Below are 21571 nucleotides of genomic sequence, written 5' to 3'. Positions count from 1 at the left end.
GGGAACTGCTGGAGAGAGCCCAGAGGAGGGCTGCAGAAATGGTGGGGGCCTGGAGCATATCCTGGTGGGGAATGAAGACTGAAGGGAAGGCTAAGAGGGGATCTGATCAATGTTTATCAATATCTAAAGGGTGGGTGTCAAGTGTATGGGGTCAGGCTCTTTTCAGTGGTGTGCAGTGACGGAACAAGGGGCAGTGGGTGCAAACTGGAACATGGGAACTTCCATGTAAACATGACAAAGAACTTCTTTCCTGTAAGAGTGCCAGAGCACTGGAGCAGGCCGCTCAAAGAGGTGATGGAGTCTCCTTCTCTGGAGATATTAAAACTCATGCTTTAGTGTGTTATCTGTTCTAGGGAACCTACTTTAATGGAAAGATGGTCTGGTGGATCTGCAGAGGTCCCTTCCAACCCCTATGGTTCTGTGATTCTGTTTGCTTCTTTTAACCTGTTTCCCTTACAGCACAGCAGGAGGGCTGTGTGTGAAATGCCCCCTGGAGACATTTGCTCCCTGTTAGAGTCTGTGGTTCTTTTCCTCCTCTCTTTGCTATGCATTTTGACAGGGTCAGATCCAGATGTCTCTAGGGAGTGCTGCTGTCCAAGCACATTGCTGCTACAGTGTCCTAAAGCCTTGAGACTGCAGATTTCTGCAGCTCCCACGACAGCTACAGCAAGGACATCCCCAAGCTGTGCCCCAGGTCCTAAGGCACTGTTGGTGTGAGATGACATAGTATGAGATGGTCAGTGCCACCAACTGAACCCATCACCAATACCACACCTTAACTGACTCATGGCTGGAGTTTGCAGCCTACAGGGAGAGGTGGATATTTGTTCACCAGAAGAAATATCCAGAAGCAATAGGCACAGTCTGTGGCTTGGGAGATTCAGGTTGGATGCTGGGAAAATTTTCTTCCCCAGGAGGTTGAGACAGACTCAACAGGTGAGCAAAGAGCTGGGGGATCTGCAGCCCCCCAGTTTTGGTTGGAGAAAGCCAACGACCATCTTCAACCAGCACCAGTGGTGTCCATGCCCAGTGTAGAACGTCTCTTCCACACTGCAGGTCTGAGCCAAACACAGCAATCCCTGAACTAAAAGCTCAGTGTCCTGCTGTGAGATGCCTTCAGAAAAACTGCAGCCCAAGACTGGTTTGCTGCTTGGAGGAGCAGGTGTGAGCCCCATGCTGAAGGGGATTTCAGATGGAAAATATATGTCCAGCTGGTGTAACCTGAGCACAGGCATATTCACACCCCCCTGCAATTGCAAAACAAGGCAAGGTGGCTTGAAACCACTTCAGAGCACTCTGCACAGCTTAAATGGAAAGTTGAAATGCCCCAAGCTGTGGTGCTGTAGTTGCAGCGTTATCCTGCCTCCAGCATTATCCTGAGGATGCTAAAGAGGAATGTGGAGGCAGCCTGAGCTCAGGGCAGGTTCTCTGGAGATCAGGCTGCTTCCAGGCAGCTTCAGCTCATTTTGCATTTCACACTACACTGGTAAGGGGTGTTCTCACCTATAGACATCTTCGGGGTCCACAGTGGTCTAAGAAGAGCAGAGAAGCCACCACCTCTGCACCTGAGAGTTGTGCAGCATTTTCAAGGGGCTGATGATGCTCCCCCTGGGTAGGCCACGTGGTGAGTGGTGTGTGATGGAACGACAACAAGACACAGTCCTACTTCTGGTCAGACACCTTGGGACTGCAGCCGGGTCCATCTCCAAAGTCAGTGAAGACACAGCACCAGAGCTGGGGCTACATGGGGGGTGGGAGAAGAGCCCTCCATACACCAGTGCATGTTGTAGGCAGTTCCCATCTCCCTCTTTGTTATCATATCCTGATAAATCAGCAAAAAAATCCCCCAAAAATCGCTTAACCAGCAGCTATTTTTATTATTTGTTTTTGCCAGAGTAGAGCACTGCAGGAACATTTGCATGCCATCAAACGTCTTTGCTATCATCAGTCTCATAGCACTGGAGGTGACATGCAAGGCCAGTGGTGTAAAGCAATGCCACATTTCATGTTTCAGGACTTTTTTCACATTGGGTGTCTCTTGATTCACAGCTGGCTCTTTGCTCAGTCTGACTCAGCCCAGCCTGGGAAGATCCCTCTGGTGCAACACCAGAACACAGAGAACATAAAGTCACAGCTCTCTGACAAGCCATGAGCCAGCAGATAAGTAATGGCTTTTATTAGAGAGCTCCACGGTATCTACTGTGGGTTTTGATTTAATGAACGTGGCTGCTTTTAGTGCACAGTGTGCTGCCCTCCCTGGCTGCGAGAGCAGTGGAGAACAGAGAGCCCAGGTAAGATTTGCAAAGAGCAATGAAATGCCTTCAGCCTGCTCATCCTGCAGGAGTTTGGATGGTGATCAGATGCTTGGGGAGAAACAGGCATGGTGGCTGGGAGGTGTTGTGTGCTCTCACCTCAGCCTTGGCATTTGTTGCAGCCCACAGTGGAAGTCAGCATGCCCATGCTTGAGCCCTCAAGCACAAGAGTAGAAACAAGTACAGAAAGAAGAAATAGCATAACAAATCCTTGATCCATACTTGCTGTGGATGTCTCCCCCTAGATACGTGGTCCCAGCTCAGGCTGTCACCTATTGCAGGAGGTGCAACAGCCACATGGGAACTGAGTTTGGTGTGGCTCATGCACAACAGACCACAGAAACAACAATGATGTTGTAGGATCAAATCAAAGGACCACTGGATAGTTCAGATTTGAAGGCTCTTCTGGAGTTCTCTAGTCCAGTCTCATGCTCCAAGCAAGGTCAGCATCACCTGCAGCAGGTTGATCAGCTTTTTATCTAGTTGGGTCTTGGAAAAAGTAGGATGGAGACAACACAGCTTCTCTGGGCCCTGCTGTACTGCTTTAGGGTATACAGCAAGCTGGGACATCCAGGTAGGAAATCCATGAGTACATCCAGCAGGGTGGCACATCAGATGGGATGTCCAGTTTGGGTTCCCTTATTTGTGCCCTAGTAATTTAAGGCTGATTGTTCTCAACGTTTCCTTTTCTTTTTATCCCAGCAGCACTGCCAAAAAAACAGCTTCTGCCTATCTCTTCAATTAGAATCCTTGGCCCTGCATCTCCTGTCTAGATCCTCAAAAGGCCAACACGATGCAACATAACCAACTAACTAGCTAACTAAATAAATAAAGCAACCCAAACAACCACACATGCTCTGGTGGCTCTTGGCCATCAAAGTGCTTTCCCACTGAAAATGAACTCTGCTGGCTGCTCACTGCACCTCACCTGACTTTTCTTTGTTTCGTAGGCTTATCGGCACTTTCCGGATGGTCCTGCAGAAGGTGGTGGAGGAAGGGCACGTGGAGGTGATGGATACGCTCATAGATGACAATAATTCAGCCATCCAGGTAGGTTGCAAGGAGAAAATGGCCACAGCTGCCTTTCGGATTTGGTCCGTCTGTCCATCTGCATCTCCGCCAGCCCTTTCTATGGGAACAGCCAATCCTGTGTTGTGCACCTGAGTGCCCAAATCCTCACCTTATCCCATTACTCTTGGTGCAAATGTCAATGGCTCTGCAGCTGCAAAGGATTTTCTGCAGAAGCAAAATGAGAACAAATCTCCTTTCTTCCCGTTAGGCTGCACACAGACAGGGGGCAGTTGCTTGCACACAGCTCAGAAATAACCTGGAAATGTCCTGTCACCAGTGACCCAGTCTGGATCTGCACCCTTCATTCCCTGAACTAAGGGATAGAATCCCCACCTGCAGCTCCATGCTGAGTAACTCAGCACATTTCAGGCCTGTTTAATGCATCTCATAGGAACAGTTTTCCATGGAGACTGCATTTTATAACTTATAAATACAGTGACTTTTGGTCTTGTGCATCAGAAGCCATGGTGTTTTGACTAGACACAAAAACTTACCCTCCTTCCTCTGCTAGACACAATACCTTCCTATTCCTTTATAAGCAGCTTTCTAGGCTCAGCATTAAGATGTGCAATTGCATGTAGCACTTTAATTGTATAACCCTTGTGTTAATGACAAGCAATTAGCAATAAAAAGACCGATGGTTTCATTAGCAGGAGGCATGAGCTGGTTTGTTCTGTGAGAGTAAAGGGAATAAAAGCAGAAGGAAACCAGTCCTAAGGAGGGAGAAGAAAATGAAGAAAGCACAGACTGAGGATGTGATGATGATTTCAGGACTGGAGAAGTCACCTCCTGATATTTCCTTGGTTTTTCCTGAAGTCCATGCAAACATCCAAAGGAGGAAAATGCCATATATCTGGAATGGATGCCCAGGGAGGTGGTGGAGTCACCGAGCCTGGGGGTGTTCAAGGAAAGGCTGGATGTTGTGTTGGAGGGACATGGTTTAATGGGAGCTATTGGGAACAGGTGAACGGTTGGACTGGATGAGCTTTTAGGTCTTTTCCAACCTTGGTGCTTCTATGATTCTATATTCAGTATCACAGGGGGTGATAGGAAAAATCATCAGATGGAAATTCAATCTGGGCAACTTCTTGATGTTGAAAACAATGACATTTTAGGATGAGCTAACTCAGGACGCTGGGTGGTTGGACTGGATGATCTTTCAGGTCTTTTCCAACCTTGGTGATGCTATGATTCTATGACTGAGGAGGTCCCAGCATTGCCTGGTGCCTTGGAGCCTGGCTGGGCACTTACTGGGGCAACACAACAGATGAAGGGAGGTGATTTGCTGTCCTTCACCTCTTTACAAGCCAAAAGCATCTAACTGGAGGCACCTGCAGGACAAACAATTTTCCCCAGCCCATGGCTGAACATGCTCACCAACTCCCCTCTGAGTACCCGATGTCTACATCCTCACTGCATTTATTTATTTTAATTGGTATCTGTAGAATGCTCTGGAAAATATAAACGCTGAGTGTTGTGCATTGCTATGGATCAGGACAGCACTGGCAAGGCAGATGTGACAGGAAGACAGATGAGATGGTGAAACCCCCACTGTCTTCTGCAGATTGCAAGCCATGTGCATTCACACACACAAATCTTGGGATGCAGGAGCTCGCTTGGGGCAGAAATGCCACGTCCCTTTATTTCCCCTTCATTTCTGGGACATCTTTGCTCCAAGTCTCCCCTGTTGAAATCAGAGCCAGGAGGTGAGAGTGTGTGGTTGCATTTTGGGCTTTCGGCTGGATTTCAGTCCCTTCTCCCATTCAGTCTCCATAGCAACTTCAGGGGCACAGAGACAAATGAGCTTCATGAGCTCCCTCCCCAAACCACTGCTGCCAGGCATCTCTCCAGTAAGGGGCTGAATTCAAACTGAGGGAGCCCTGAGGAGGGAATCCAGAGGGCAAAGCCTGGGATGTCTGCTTGGAGAATGATGGTGGAAATAGAACACTGGGGGTATGGAATGACACGGAGTTGTTGGAGCCCCCCACCATGGCCACATCTTGAACTCAGAAGAACAGGGGGCTGAAAAATGATGGGATGTTTTGAGGAGGCGGAGGTGGGCAGAAAGCAATTTCCAGACACAGCTTCGTCTTTCTGCAATCAAACACAATGGAAGGGTCAAAAAACGTTTCTTCTTTTTTCTTTGCTGACTGCAAAGCATTGCTGGCAGCTTCCAGCTGGCCCTAATAACATTATTGACTTGTCCTAGCAAAGGGCTAAAAAGACCACAGAATTGTGGAGCCAGGAGTTATTTCATATTGGTGTAATCTGGCCTTCGACAAGAGAGCCTCTGGGACAACTCAGAACTCATTATTGTCTCTTCAGGTGGGGGAAAAATAAAAATAAAGAAAAAACAACACAAAAATGATATTTGGAAGTCCAATGTCAGAGGAATCCAACAGCACTTCAATGAATCATTTCTCTGAGTAATTTTCTTCGTTGTCACAACTCAGAGTTTTCTTCACGGTGTGGATTTCTCTCAGTTTCAGCTTACACCTAATATTTTCCCTTTCAACTTGCGATGACTTGAATAAAGTCAGCACAGCCCAAAACAAAATCATGCATTTTATTGCACTGACAGTTTCTCATTTCTTTTCATGCGTTCCTCCGGACCACCTCCCATGTTTTCCAGCCTTTCATCCTCCCTTTGACGAGCTGAGGTTGGAGGCATTCAGGATGCTGTACCTCCTCTGAAAAATACAGATGAAAAAAGGAAGATTTGCTGCAACAACAAACGAACAAACAAATGAAAAATACCACCCAAGCAATCCTTGAATCGCAGAGCAGGAAAGGAGCATCTCACACATCTTCCCCAGGGCAGAACCCATTGCTCTCATGGCATTTCTCCCCGAGGTGTCTCTCATCTCTTCTTTAAAGCCCCTGCATCCATCACCCTTTTCCCTGCAAAGGAGTCTGGTGCTGAATTCTTCCTTCTGCAAGGAACATCTTTTTTCCTTGTGTCTAAAATCAATTGCTTTGGCATTCAGTCTAACCTGCAACTTAGAACGGAGGTGGGGAATGGTTTCTGGTTTTGTTTGGCTTTAATATTTGTTGCAGATGTTTGCCTTTCAAAATGTGCCTGTTGTTAGTGGAGATAATTTTCTGATTGTTTTGACCAAGGCAGTGATTTTAGAAGGACTTTGTACACTAGGACAGAGGTGGCACTGATGGCTGTTTGCAGCAAGATGAACTCTCACATACTTGACTGGGCTTTAAATGTTGGGATCTTGCCTTGGAAAAACTGTTCAAGATCTCTAAACCAGGCAGCAGCCTGGTGCAAATTGTGGCTGAGTAAGAGGGGAATGAGCATGGGTGATACACCACCAAGAGAAACCACCAACACAGCATGACCTTCCTCTGTTGATGGGGAAGAGATTTGGGGAATTGAGGCAGAGAGGTCAAAGCAGATAAGGCAACAGCTCCTCCTGCCTTCCAGGTGTTGCAGGAGCTGCCTTCCTCCCTGTGTCGCCCTTGGGGGATGATCCTTCCTTCTTTGTGTCTTGCAGACCAGCATCTCCATAGAGATCAGGTACCAGGCTCTGGATGGAACAGTGGGCACGTGGAATGACAAGGAATTCCTGGAGACTCCCAGTGTCCACTCAGAAGGGGACGGCAGGTACCCTCTGGAGACAGACAGCCTCCTCTCCGGCCATCGGCAGAGCACAGACGGGTCTGTGGGCAAATCCAACCAGCAGTCTACAGAGAGAAGCTTCAGGAGGTAACGTGAAAACCAGTGCACAAAGATTTGTGGGAGCAGCAGGGATGGGGAGGGCTTGGCTTGGCACCAAGGGACAGCACTGCCCCAGCACCTGTGTAGCTCCGCATCTGAGGAGCACCACGTCCCACAGCCATCAGGAGACCCACGCCACAGCTGAAGGTGAGAATGGCTTGTACGGGTCCACCTGCTAGTGCTCACAGGTCCCTTTGCTCCAGCATGCCTGCACAGCACAGAGTCTTCCAGCAGGGATCCAGGTTTGGAGGTTTGGCTTGCAAATGTAGTTATATACAGATCTGGGGAGGATTAAAGGTTCAGTTGTTGGCCAGGCCTCATCTTCCTGGATGTTGATAGAGCTATTTGCAGATGTCTAGGGTCTTGCATCTTGATGGGGCTCATGGTTCTCCCAGGATTCAACTCCCCCAGGGCAGGAGGTGAATGAAGCTGCAGCTGTATGGGGACAGGAGGATAAGTTGGCCCTGAAACTAAAACAGTGCAGATTCTTCAGGAGCAGAAGGTGTCTCTGACCTGCTGGGAGCATTATGAGTGTGCATGTCTCATGGTGAGGCTGGAGGAGAAACTAGGGATTCTGGAATAGGGGAAGTGACAGGCCCTTATGCCTCTGTGTGACACAAGGCTTCAATGAAATCCTGTCCCAAATGCAGTGTTGTGGCAGGTGAGTCCCTTTTGCACTAGCTGAGTACCCTTTCCCTGTGATGGCACATGGGAACACATCCAGTGCTCTAAGGGTACTGTCACCAGCTTTCTATTAACTCAAGGCTCCTTGGCATCACAGGAGAACTGGTGGGGAACCCTGATGTTTTCTAAGCCCATAGGATGTAACAACAGGTGAAAACAAGCCCATGAGTGGTCCCTTTCCATTTCTTGACACAGAGCTGCTGTAACCAGTCACAAATGCAGGCTGGTCATTGGCATGGGTGGAGATGGCTCAGGACTGGGGCACTACAGATGGTTGTCCACTGGGATAAAGTACAAGCTGGGATCGGTTCTGCCGTGAGCTGTTGCTTATGGATGCTCAGGGCTGTGAGGAGCCTCTACCACCTCAAATGCCATCCATGAGGCCAAGGCACGGATGGACACTGAGGTCAAGAGCCACAGTGATGCTGGCTCAGTTTCAGCGCACCCCAAGCTCAAATCCTGACACAGCTCTTCAAGTAGAAGAAGAGTTTTGCAAGTGTAAAGCCACTTGTGCATATTTGTATTGTTTTCATGGGCTGCTAAACCAGATTTTCAGCCAAATTTACAGTAGCCATGTTGTCCGTGACAATGACTCCATCTGCCTGTCTCCAATAGCTCTTGAGCTGAACAGGAAGAGTGGAGACCTCAAGGTCCACTTTGCTCAAAGTCCTGTGGGAAGAGATAAGCAGGTAGAGGGGAAAGGTTGCACATGGGGCAGGCAGAGGGAGCGCAGCTGCTCTCCCAGGACTGTACACCCTTGGATGATTGTCACAGTCCAACAGCACGCAAGGAAGCAGCAGGTCAGAGGCAGACAGCCCTGGTGTTTGCAAACCCATAAGGGAACCCAGCTTGGAGGGGTGAATCCAAGCATAACCATATTAAACAACTGCTTTTCAACAAGCATTTACATCTCTAGCACTGCTGAAACCATACGTCCCCCACTCTGAGCTTCTGCAGTGGTGTGCTTCAGTAGTGTTTGCTTTCTTCCTGTGTTTAGCACTTTATTACGGCCATATAAGGGCAACATTTCTTTCTCCCCACGGTGAGAGATTGAAGGAAGTTATCCCCAGCTGCTCACATCATTCCTAGGCACTTAATTAACTGTGTGAATTGGGCTGAAACCTGTGAGTTTTTAAGCAAATGAAAAGTGCACTCGTTTCCCAGCTCAGTGTACCATGATGCTGCCAAAGAGGAGACGATGCTGAAGGGATTGGAGGGTTTTCCTGCAACAGAAGCCTGCAGGGTGTGGGATGAGTTGTGCTTAAAGGTTCTGGGAAGGGGCTGTAGAGTCCAGCTAAGATGTCCAGCTCAGGTGGGAGGTGGGAGACAGCTCCTGTAGCCCTACGGATGCTACCAGGGCACATTTCAGAGAGGTTTGCTGAGTACCCCTGCAGGATGCACAGGGCACGTGGTGGCTGCAGGCTGCTGAGTAGGTGCAGGACTCTCTGAGGCTGGTTTGCTTGTCCTTGCCAGTGGAGAGCAAACACCTCCAAAAAAGCAAGGCATGTTCTTTCCACTGTCCCAAACAAGACAGAATGTGGATAATTGCACTAAAACTCAAAGATGGCCCAGGGTTCAACCCACTGCTTTGGTCCCAAGGAGCTCCCCTGTTCCCTCCGGATGGAGACCTGCCCTGCCTCAAAGCACTTTGCTCTGCCCTGCTGCTTTGCACTCATCCTTGCCAATCCCAGGTGCTGTTGGTCATTGATGCCAGCACCAATACGAACAGTAAGCAGGGAAAGGGCTGACGTTTTCCATGTCACCACTGTCACAGGATGGAAGAGGACGAGATGTATTATCACAGCGAGGATGAACTGCTGGGAGAGGGGGACACCCTCAGCCAGGGGTCCCTCAACACGAGGTAGGGTGCTGATGGCAGTGGCGTTTGCGGTGCTGTGCTGCTCCTGTCCCTGCAGATGTGCCACAAGCATCACAGCTGGATTCCCACCTCTGGTGGGGAATCGTGATGGGGCAGTTGTAGAAGCATCCTTGGAAAGGATGATGCCAGGAGGAGCACTGGGATCCCAGAGAAATGGCCTTGGTGCGAGATGACCTCCCTGTGACATGCATGAAATTGTGATTTCTCTTTGCGGTGGTTTTTCTTGCTATGCAGTGCTGATTTACTCCACATCTTGTCCCAGAAAGAGTTTGAGAAGAGATGCAGCAAAGAGAAGTTCAGGTAAACCCAAGCAACAAGCTCATGCCACAGGCCAGACCCAGAGAGCAGACTGAAATTTCCCATCCAGAACCTCTGTTTGGATGAGGCAGAGTTGGATGCCAGGTAGTTTGCCTCCAAAGGCAGGAGTGTGTCCCTGCAGTATTCATTTTGCTGTGTAGAGAAGCGTGGCAGTTTTTCATACCCAGAAAGCAGGAAGAAATCTTGGCAGCTCTGCAACTGTGTCTTCACAGGCTGTTTCCATCATCTGTTCCTCCTAGGGGGGACTTCAAATCCAGCTGAAGGCATTGGGAAAATCTCCCTGGATTTCCAAAGGCTATCAGCATCATCTCCATCACAAAGCTCCCTCTTCCCTCGGCTCATTAGCAACAATCGTTTTATTATTCAGCTGAATCCCTTTGCTGAAGGGAAGCAGAGGTGGGAAAAAAAGTGGGCCTTGATATGTGAAGAGCAGCAGCCACGACCAGGAGCATGAAGATGGCCAAACTTCTGTCTTTACTTAAGAGTTTGGTGCTGTGTGTAGGCAGATGGGAATGGATGACCAGGTTAATAGGATCACTGTCATCTCCTGTCATTGGGTGGCTTAGACGGTCCTTAGGTCCAGGGGCTGCTCTGGGGGGAAGATGGTGGGGATGATGGGGATGTTGAGGGTGATGGGGATGATGAGGATGATGGGGATGTTGAGGATGATGGGGATGCTATGGCATTGAGCAGTTTCCCAACAGAACAAGGGTTGTGTTACATCCCTTCACCACCCTGCCCTTCACACAAAGCCCACAGGGATGGCCATTTGCTCCTCATAAAGCCACAGCATGGCTCCTGGTAAGAAAGTGCAGCTGCAAAACTATTTTGCTCTTTTTCCTCCACAACAGGGAAAAAATACCAATAAGCCTGGAGCACCTCCTGTGCTCCCTGCTGATGGCTCAGGCAGAGACAAATAGCACAAAGCCGACATCAGGCTGCAGTCAATAATGTGCAGAAAGCAGGCTGGAAGCCTGCTTTGTGTTCAGCAGCAGCAGCAGCCTCGGAGCTAAATGGCATCACCTCCAGCAGGAGCTCTCCAAAAACCCATAGTGGACTGCTCAAGGAGGCTACAAAAGACCTCACCCTTTGTGGTCTCCTTTTATGACCCATCATACAGGAGCTGGTGCCTGCTATTTCATGCTGAATAACAGCAGGTAGCTGTTACTTTGGGCACATGTTCTTATAGCACAGCCTCTGTGCTTCTTCATGGCTTAACCCCTGTGGGCCGATGGATCCCTTAGGAGCCTGGGATCACCCTCTGATTGCACACAGTAGGTGCAAACAGCCTGAATTAGAGACTGCAGCACTGCAGGAGCTGCTCTTATTATTCCATCCACGAGAACAGGAACCATGTGCATTTATTAAAAGCAAGCCATTATTCCCTTATTTCTATGATATTTGAAGGTTAGGTTAGAGAAAATTAGGGAGAGGGAGGTTTTAGCTTTGTGCATGAACGTCTCTGCACCAGGTCACAGAGCACCTCCCTACCATCCCTATCACAGCTGGAGTCCTGCAGCAGACTTCTGCTGACCACTTCTGGCAGCTCACTGGGTCTCATGTGGGCTCTGCGCCTCTGTGTTTTGCACAGAGCTTTTGGGCAGCCGAGCAAGATGGAAATGAGACAAGAAGGCAGCTGTTATAAGCGAGGATGAAGGAAGCCAAAAAGCCTCTCCAAAAAGCGAGATGGTGTCATACATGGAGGTGCAGTGAAGCAACACGGATTGGGAAGAAGCAGACAACCTCAGTATTAAGGAGCAATTCAGTCCTTGTGACTCTCAGGAGCAGCCGAGAACAACACTTGAGACAAGAAGGCATTTTCCTCTTTTTTTCTTTAATGTACAAGAGTTTGCCCTTTGTGCTTTTGCTGGGGAGGCAGTCGGTGTGCTTTGGGATAACTGAAACCTAACTTGGTGCCCACTGCCTCCATGCAGTCAGCACAGGGCACAGCATCAACCCAACACAGCCCTTTCCAACCTGAGCCACTTTTAGAGCAATTTTCACCCCAGGCAGAAGGGAGGAATGAGGTTAGGATGGATGGGACTTGTTCCCTTCCACTCTAATTGGGAGCCCATCCAGATCAACCAGTTTGACCAGCAGAAGGAGGTTCAACTCAGTGCTTGTGGGTCCACAGGTATGCATGGATTGGTTTGCAGTGTTGCTGTGTTCCAAGGTTATTCCTGCACCTACTGTTTTAAACTGTAGTACAGTGGAAGCTCTCTAACTTCCCATCACGGTCTTTTTTCCTCTCTCCCTGTAATTTCCCAGCCTTGGAGATGATGCAGAAGAAGAGCAGCACACTAGGTAAATACCCAGAGCAGACCTGTTCAGACTGTGGCCCTGAAGCTCTGCTGAGATGCTCTCAGAGCTTTCCACTTCCTTAAATCCAAGCTTAAATGTCAGAGCTTTGAGACTCAGATAAGTAAAATCTAGACCTATGCATTTCTCCAGGGCTCATGGTTCAGAGCCTGCTCACTGTGCAGTGTCCAGAGCTGCAGGGACTGCTGGGCTGCCCAGATTTCAGTGGGATGGGGTTATGCACGTCACAGCTGCTGACCACCTTGATACTGAGCTCCCAGGAAGCATCACCCGATAGCTGTTGACCTTAAAATATTCATGGTCAGGGCAGAGTTCTGCAGCAGAAAGCAATCTGGTCCCAGTGAATTATTGATCTTGCCTTTTCTTGTGTGTGCCCAGTGGTCCTAGGCCATGCCTGACTGGGTGCAGTCTCCTGCAAATTATCCCTTTGGGTCACTTGCTCTAAAGCTGGGGTCATTGCCAAGCGCTGGCATTGAACTTGGTGATGAAACCACCTGTGATGGATGACAGTGAGAGGCAGGATTCCCTGCTTCAGAGCTTGGGTACCTCTCTGATCAGCCTGCACTGGTCGATGGTACAAAGCTCTTTGTTTGGCTTTCCAGAGCTGCTGTGAATAAAGAGAGGTGGAAGTTAGGGCTGTTAGGGAAAGCTGGTATAACCAGGCAAGTTTGGGAAGGTCCTTCTCAATTTGAGTAAGACCAAGGGAAATGGTCTCCCATCAGCCCCAGATTATCAGTCCCTGCCACGTTTCCCCATCCATTTTGCAATCCTCCCAGTAAACCATGAAATTGCTAGGAAGAGTACATTCCTGAAAAATTGGAAATTGGTGTCCAAGCAGAGAACTTGCTGCTGCTGTGAGTCCCAGGGCAGAGCCTCCATTAGCACCTGCAATTTATGTTGGCTGCAATCCATGTTAGCACCTGCAATTTATGTTGGCTCCAATTTGATCCAGTGCGGGTCTCTCAGATCCAGCAGGAGCAGGGGATGTTGGCAGCTGCCAGGTAGTCCTGCGGCTCCTGTGGCCTGTGCCAGAAGTGCAGACCCTGTGACCAGATGGACTTTTCCTGAGTGAGTGGAGCATCCTAGGCTGAGAATATCCAGCAAAAGTCACCAACTATCAGCTATCTTAGAGTACGTTCTGGCAGGGAACTGTGGTTTGGCAACACTGGCATCCCCATACAAAGGGGATGTCACCATGAACTTTATTGATCAGATAAGTGTTTGACTTGCTGAGGGTGGCCTACTTCAAGAAGCCTGACATTGTGGTTGTATTTCTTTCTTTCTCTTCCGTGCATCACTCAGGATTAAGTTTAACGACGGATACAAGTCAGTAGCAAGGTACCGACATGTCATGGCTGGTGGCATCCTGACTTTTTACTGTGGGGGTTGTTTTTATCCCATCCCATTCTGGTCATAGATTCACCAAATCCCAGAGTGGTTTGGATCGGAAGGGACCTTAATGCCCATCCAGTTCCAAACCCTGCCATGAGAAGGGATACCTCCTGTCAGATGAGGTTGCTCAAATCCACATCCAACCTGTCCAGTCACCCCGTGTCGCAGGCATAAAAACATCCCAGATTTGGGACACAAGCTAAACTGTGTTAAACCCCAAATCTTTGTCCCAATGGACAGCTCAAGAGAGGATGTGCAGGTTTCACCATGAAGAGCTGCCTCAGGCTCAAGAGAGCAGAATGAGGGGGAAGGACCTGGGTAAAGCAGTTTCAGGGGCTTTCTATGGGACCCAGGCATGCCTGCAAACCTCTCCCATGTTGCAAGGCAGAGCGAGGCAGATCCTGCCTCTACAGACAAATCCCATGTAACATGGTGAGGCTCACCCCTGCCCGTAGGGCTAATGTACTCCCAAAGGCATAGAATATGAGTAAATTTAGCTAGTATGGATGGGTCCGTGATGATGATCCTAACCCCAACTAGGGCAAGGGAGGCCTGAGGCAAAGCATCTCCAGGGCAATTTGGCTGAGTGCTGGCTGGTGGGGGAGAGTTTGCAGCCTGGCCAGGGACAGGTGTGTGGGAATGCATCATCCTTGGAGGAGATGCATTCTGCTGTTCATTGCTGCTGCTCAGCAGACTGGGGGAGGTGAAGAAGATGCAGAAGGTGAACACTGTCATGCTGCTGGCAGGCAGGGCCAGGGTGATTACAGAGAGCTGTGGGATATTGCCTCCTCACTATCGTGCCACACAGAGCTGACCAAGGCCAGAGTGGTGAACACTGCATTCAATGAAACTTCTCAGCAACACCTCTGGAAGATCCTGTCGGGGTGGGGTTGAAGCCAATGTTCCCTTCCCCTGTCCCAGGGGCTCCCATGAGCTGTGGGAAGGCATGTCCATTCGGGTGGGTGGCTTTGATTCTTCCTCATGTTCATCCTCCTGGTTGTGTCTCTTCCAAACAGCGAAGACCCTGAAGATGCCAGGTACTGGGGATGGTGTCCCTCCTTTGCTCAGGCCCTCTGGGCACGCTGTGTGCTTGCATGAGACATGCATGTTAGCATACCAATCCCTGCATGTTGTCTGGACATGAGGAAAGGACCTAACTGCTTCCTGCCCTCTTCTTGGGAACAGAGCTTTCTTGTATTCACTTCATGCCATCCTCTCCAAAGGGCAGGTAGATTGTATTCTCACCTATGCCCAGCAAGGACATATTTCCTACTCAGGGACTTCCAAAGGAGATATGGTTTAGTAGCTTGTGGTAGTAATGGTAATGGGAGGACAGTTGGACTAGAGGATCTTGTAAGTCCTTTCCAACTTTGTGATTCTATGATAATATTTATCTGCTTGCATAGCTATTAACCCACTCACTCAGCCATCTCCTCATCCATCCATCCATCCATCCATCCATCCATCCATCCATCCATCCATCCATCCATCCATATCCAACCTTCCCTCCATTCATCCCAGTACAATTTGAGGTACCACCTCATCTTAATGCTATTTTTTCCATCTGTCTATCTATTTATGGATCCATCTCAATACAATCCACCTTTATCATTGTGTTTCTTTCCATTTGTCCATTAATGCATTATCTCCATCCATCCCTCTATCTGTCCACTCCTGTATAGGTCTACCATCTGTCCACTCATTCCAGTGCCACTCCATCCCCCCATTCACACATCCATCCATCTCTCCATCCACCCATCCATTCATGCACCCACCCACCTTCCCATCCATCCACCCATTCTGTCTACCCAGTCCTGGTGCAGTGAGATCTGGCATGCTGGTGAACTGGGTTTGGTTGGTTGCATGATGCTTGATGCTGATGGAGGTTTTGAGGGGACAAGGTGGGTGTGGATCTTCGTCACTGCAGCAGGATGAATCCCACTGAAGGAATCGATCTTTCTGATTGCAGAGCTAAGGCTAAGGGGAAAGAGAAAAGACATCTCACCTTGCCGTTCAGGTACCTGATTCCCCCATCCCTGCCTGGGGCTACTTTTAACAGTATTATTGCTTTCCACTGAAACAGCTCCAGGGCAGGACTCGAGTTCATTTGTGCTCACCAGAGTGCTTAAGATCAATTTGCATGAAGCCACAAAGTAAGAATTCCATGTTGGTGTCACTAATGGGAAATCTGCTTCCTTTCCCAGTACAAAAATGTTAAACTGTGGCTGTTTGCAGTCAGAGAAGCATCCTTCTGCAGTGAGGGGTGAAGTGGAAGGGGCAGGGGGTGAGGGATGGGACAGAAAGAGAATAATCTAGTGTTGGCTGTTCCACTGGGGCCCTTGAAAAAGAGTATCTGTACTTCTCATGGAGTGCAACGCTGGGTACTTCCGTACCCCCTGCCACCTCCCAGAGCAACACAGCTCACACACCCAAGGATGCTGCTCTCCAATCGGGCATGGCTGATCAGGCCCTGCAGCATCCTGGGGTGGAGGCACCTCCATAGGAATTTGGAATGGTTTTAGCCACAGCTGGGCAGGATCCTGCACAGGTGAAGTGTTTGGGGACACAAAGCCATTCATTCACATCAGCAACCCACGGGAAGAAGCAGGGCATGATTTAAACCCCCTCCCCAGGCAGGGGCACGAGGGCAGGTGATCCACCTGAATCACTGGCATCAGTGCTTGCTTGTTGCCATGCCAAGCACAGCTGGCAACGGAGGCATTTCTGCAGTGTGCTCCCACAGCAGGTGTTGGTGCACGTGGAGGGCAGCACTGACAGCCCCAGGAGCAGCTCCTGGATGGATTTCCTTGTCTGCTTCCCAGCCCAAGCTCCAAGCTGATCCTTGTCCACCTGGGCTGAGCTGAATGGTTCTACTCTTCCCAGACCTAACTTAGCTCTGGGTCCTGGCCTCTCTCCTGTGCAGGTCTCCTGGACATCACCTATCAAAAAACCCACTTCACACATTTTTTGTAATATATTTTTTTTCTATGTGTTTTTGCAGCACAAGCAAAGACAGTGTCATGCTCCACAGACACTCTCCCCATCTCTGCCCCCAGCACAGACACAACCATAGGGAGAAATGAAGCAATGAACTGTAATTAAAACTCAGCCCTCCTAATTAACTTTGACAGCTGGTTAATTGCTTTCTCCTCCAACTTTGCTGATGCCTTAAAGGGGAGATTAGGCAGAATAGAAAGAGTGACTAGGGAGGGGAACAGGGAGGTGAGGTTGGGGGTAGTACTACAGCCTGGGGATGGGGTTACTTGAAAGTGTTTGTAGGGCTCTGTAAGGGGAAAAGTGTCTCCTTTTCCCTTTGTGGTCTGATGAAGTTCTTGATATGCACTGAAATTTGCCTTTTGTCCCCCTGATGCATGGCCCTGGCTCCAGCAGAGGCAAAGAAAAGACAAAGGAGCACAAGTAGGTTGGCTGTTCGTGCTCCACCTCTTTTGCTTCCAGCTCTTCTGGCTTACTTTGTGTTCTTCACATATGTGGCGTGCTCTCCCTTTCTCTGAAGCTGAGAGTGCCAGGTCCAGAGGAGCTCTGGGTTTCTGAGATCTTTGGGGCAAGGGGGTGGTTTGGTTGCAGATTATCAGCCCAGGACTGAGGAAATCAGACTTAATGTCAGATTTATAACTCCAGTGCCCACAGGCCAGCCTGTTGCATCACCCATATAGGTACTTCTTCAGCTCCTGCTTGTTTTTACCCCAGCTACTCGTGCTGTGCCCACACCAGGCTGTGTTGGAGCATTCTGCAAAGAGCAGTGTGCTGTAGCTCTCAGGTGTAACAGATCTGCTGAAACTTAAGCTCCAGTCTCCTGAGAGTGCAGGCTGATATCTGCTGCCCAGAGGCAATCCCTGCCCCAGCACAGGGTGTTCCCAATCAGCGTGCTCTCTTCTGGCTCCTATTTATTGCACTGCTGCTTAAAGTCAAGTTTACGGCAGCATCTTGCTGTGTTGGTTGTGCATGGACAGGCACTCTTTGCAAGAGTGGAGGCAGCACCCACCTGACAGACATTCATTCCTGAAGGGAAATGAACTGTGAAGGCCCTGCTCTCTTTCCTTGCTCTCAGCTCCCCAGTAAAAAGCAATGATTAAAGTGTCCTGTTCAGCCATGAATAATTAACCAGCAACCTGCAACTAGATCTTTAACTAGGAGCTGGCCTGGAGAGAGGCTGCTTCCAGCTCCCTGCACATGCCTTCAAATCTGCTTGTCCCTGTGTGCTCCCCTCCTGTAAAGCCACACAAGGCAACCCAGAAGGGACAAAGCCATGCTCTTCTGTCAGCTGCAACTGGTGGATGTGCATTTTGTCATTAATGGGAGGCGATCTGTTTGCTCAGACACAGAAAATCTAAGGGAAGAGCACGGTGGGTGGGTGTTCTGGTGTCTAATAGAGGATCAAGCTTTCTTGGAAGCCTAGCCTGACCTGGGAACACTGTACAGTCCTTCACCCCCAGCCTCACATGAGTCCTGCTACACAGCAGTGGGCTAGCAGCTTGCACTGCTTTGGAAGGGAGCAGGCAGGTGAGCTGGCATTCTTTAGCAAACCAGGCTAAAGCTGGGCTGTGGCAGAGGGGGTTGGTCTGGGTGACACTATGCTGCCTGTGTTGGCATCTCAGGTTCACTGCTCCTCATGCAATATTCACGTGGGGACGGTGTCAGCTCGCTGCCAGCTCCCCATCCACACTGCAGAGTGGCTGTGGCTGTTTCTCTCCTCATTTTAGCCTGGTGGGAGGAACACAGGGTTGGCACAGCCTTTCATCAGCACTGCTAAGACCCTGTCGTGCCTGGAGAGGAGGTTTGGTGGGGGCCTCCATCCGTGCTTGGTCCTAACCTGCATATAGGGATGGCTGCACCACCGTAGGTGTGCTGCTGGTGGCTCTCCTGTCACCACTGAGCTCTTCTTCTGGAGGAAGCCAGGTCCTGGACAGCTGACAAGGTGAAGGTAGTACCCTGTAGGATGGGAATAGGGAAGGGGGGTAGCTGTGGGATGTATTGTTGCTCACCTGGCTTGGAGAAGGTGACAGATGGGACTTGGGAAGGGGAGCTGATGGGATGGATTATTGGGGCATCTGCCTGCAAAGCATCTAGAATGGCATTCTCTTTGCTGTTTGTTTGCTCTTTTCCTTCTCCTTGGCACTGCCAAAATTCACAGGAATCCATTTTCATTCATTTCTTAATTTTTTTTTTTCCCTGTGTGGCCTCCAAACTGCCACTTCCTAGATATCTCTGGGGCCCTGCTCCTCAGAGATAGCACCAGGAAGGGCACTGATGGGGGAAGGATGCAGGTGGGACTGAGATGAGCAGCAGGGAGATGTGACTGGGGTGTGGGAACCACCTGAAGCTTTCTCCTCTGAGGGACCTTGCGCTGTCTGAGCTCTCCTCACTGTTCCAGCCGGAGCCAGTTCTCATCTTGTGAATGAGCTGGAGGCTGTCGGAATGTAGATTTCCCATCTCTGGTGCATCTGATGCAGTTAAGTTGCTTTTGGGGATAGGTGAGAGACTGCTGTCTCCTCAGCACATTCACTATGGCTCACCTGGCAGTGAGGAGTCACTGACTGCAACGCACATCCCTGCAGAAGGAGCTGGGCTGGGCTGGTCCTGCTGGGATGGAATCAATTTATCAAGGTTGGAAAAGATCTCCAAGATCAAGTCTTCATCAACCCAACCTACCGAGTCCCAAGACTAGAAGGAGGCATCCCTGCCTGTAGCTGGGGGGTTGGAGCTGGATGATCTTAAGGGTCCCTTCCAACCTAAACCATTCTATGATCACTAAACTATATCTCACAATGCCCTCTCCACATGTTTTCTTCTACATAGCCCCAAACCACTCTCATTATTCCCACATCAGACGCTGTGCTATCCAGGACCCAATAAACCCTTGGTACCTTTGCAATGAGCTCCCAGTTTTGGGTCCTGGTGAGGCACACACAATGTCGGAGTCTCCCCAGCTGGTTCCTACTGGATCCACCACCAACTGCTCTTCTGCTTTGTTTTACTGTGCAAGGAAGTTTGCAAGGCCCTGGCATAGGCAGCCCAGAGATCTGTGAGTGCCCCATCCCTGGCAGTACCCAAGGCCATGGATGGAGCCCTGCACTGATGGGAAGTGCCCCTATGGCAGAGGTTGGGGCTGGACTGGTTGTAAGATCCTTTCCAGTACAGTTATTCCATGGTTACAAATCCTACTCTTTGTCCTTCCTCCTGCCTATTGAGAAACTGCCCCTCTCCTTGGATCCCATGAAGGAATCACAGTTACAAGAGGCCTGAGTCCTGAGCATTGCTTTAATTCCAGTTAAACCTCAGCTGTCAATAGTTCCTTTATCTTATACTAGACTTCTGCCCTGCTTGAATACCACCTCCCCCCCTCACCTTGGTGAATACTTTATTCTCCCCCTTAGTTTTCTTCTTGTTTGCTCTGTCTGCAGCCTGCAAGCATCCAGCTGTTATTTATATGCATCAGGTGAGCTCCGATTCCAGGACTTCTTTCTCCCAAAACAACTTTGACTTTTGGCCTCAGGAAGATGAAAAAAGCTGAGGTGGGGATATCCCCAAATTCTGGTGCTATTTCCCAGCACGTGGGGAGCACAGCTGGATCCTGGTTGGGACTGAGGTCCTTCTTGCTTCCAAACTGAACACATGCATCAAACCTGCCATATTTTTGCAAACATCAACACTTTCAGCACATGTGAATTTTCCAACAACAACAAAAAAATCCCCGTCACCTTTTGCTTTTGGGACAGTCCCCCAGGGCATTTCCTTCAAGTACTTCTCTGGCCCTTTGCTCTTTAATTTAGAAGGGAGTTATTGCGTGGTTTGACTTCTGCTTGGTTTCAGTTTTACAGATACTGCGTTGGCTTTTTTTCCTATCAGCACTCTCAGCTGAATTTTGAAACTAAAAATCATCCTGGTTACATTCAGTGCTGATAGCTTTCATCAAACCTCTTGCCTCTTTGCAACAGCAGCATGGACTTTCATCCAAATACCAATGAGCCGTCTCCCAAAAATATCTGCAGTGTTGTTATTACCAGTAGCTATCGCTGTTAGATGTGTATTAGGGAGCAATCCACTCTGCAGTGCAGAAATGCCATCATTTACTGAGCACTGGCTTTTATGGGCAGTTGGTATCACCCTGCAGTACTGTGCTGTATGCAGGTTATGCACTCCTCTGCAATCTGGTGCTGTAACAGCAAACCAGAAGCTAGGTGTTGAGTTCATCTATGTTGTCCTGATCCATGAGGCTGTGGTGTAACAAACGCCAAGTAGATTTTTTAGTACAAAGATGGCTTTAGGGAAGTGTCCTAAGGAGCAACCTCACAATGGGGAGCAGCAGGAGTGAGTAGAGAGAGGAGGCATGGGGCAGGTGGAAGAGTTTGCTGGCTGCTAATGCGGTGCTACAACCATGTTTTATCCAACTCAGGGATCAATATTGAGGAAATACAAGGCCTTTGTTTACTGTTGTCTCTGTTGGTCTTTCAGCTGATATTTCCTCTCTTGCTTCCAGCTGTGAAGGGCTCCTCTTGTCCCCACACCCAGCAACAGCGCTGAAAACACAGGATTCAATATTTGATCTTTTTTTCCTCTTACAGAGCTGGGAAAGGAGTTTTTTCAGCCATGAAGCTTGGCAAGGCACGTCCCACAAAAGATGACCATCGGAAGCAAGGTGGGTGCTGGGAGAAGGCTGTTCCTTCATAGAATGGCTTGGGTTGAAAAGGACCGCAGTGATCATCTAGTTTTAATCCCCCTGCTGTGCAGGGTCACCAACCAGCAGACCAGGCTGCCCAGAGCCGCATCCAGCCTGGCCTTGAATGCCTGCAGGGATGGGGCATCCACAGCCTCCTTGGGCAACCTGTTCCAATAGATTCCAATCCT

At 49.4% G+C, this 21571-nt stretch overlaps 1 protein-coding gene across 6 annotated transcripts in view; it reads left to right on the top strand.

Annotated features, from left to right (window-relative positions):
* The window catches only part of OTOF (otoferlin), a 72065-nt gene that overhangs the window by 19330 nt on the left and 31164 nt on the right, over window positions 1–21571 (top strand). For 4 of the 6 annotated variants that reach the window (XM_052690826.1, XM_052690843.1, XM_052690821.1 and 1 more), the window contains exons 4-6: window positions 3263–3362; window positions 6890–7101; window positions 21289–21362. In XM_052690826.1, the coding sequence (XP_052546786.1) occupies window positions 3263–3362; window positions 6890–7101; window positions 21289–21362 (386 nt within the window). Of the gene's footprint in view, window positions 1–3262; window positions 3363–6889; window positions 7102–17057; window positions 17123–21288; window positions 21363–21571 lie in introns of those variants that run through there. The other 2 variants (XM_052690854.1, XM_052690835.1) reach the window with 2 other exon arrangements.

Source organism: Tympanuchus pallidicinctus, unplaced genomic scaffold (assembly GCF_026119805.1).
Source record: "Tympanuchus pallidicinctus isolate F22 unplaced genomic scaffold, pur_lepc_1.0 scaffold1, whole genome shotgun sequence".
Lineage (NCBI taxonomy): Eukaryota > Metazoa > Chordata > Aves > Galliformes > Phasianidae > Tympanuchus > Tympanuchus pallidicinctus.
Note: the sequence above shows the minus strand (reverse complement) of the source record. Positions and strands in the feature narration are given on the sequence as shown.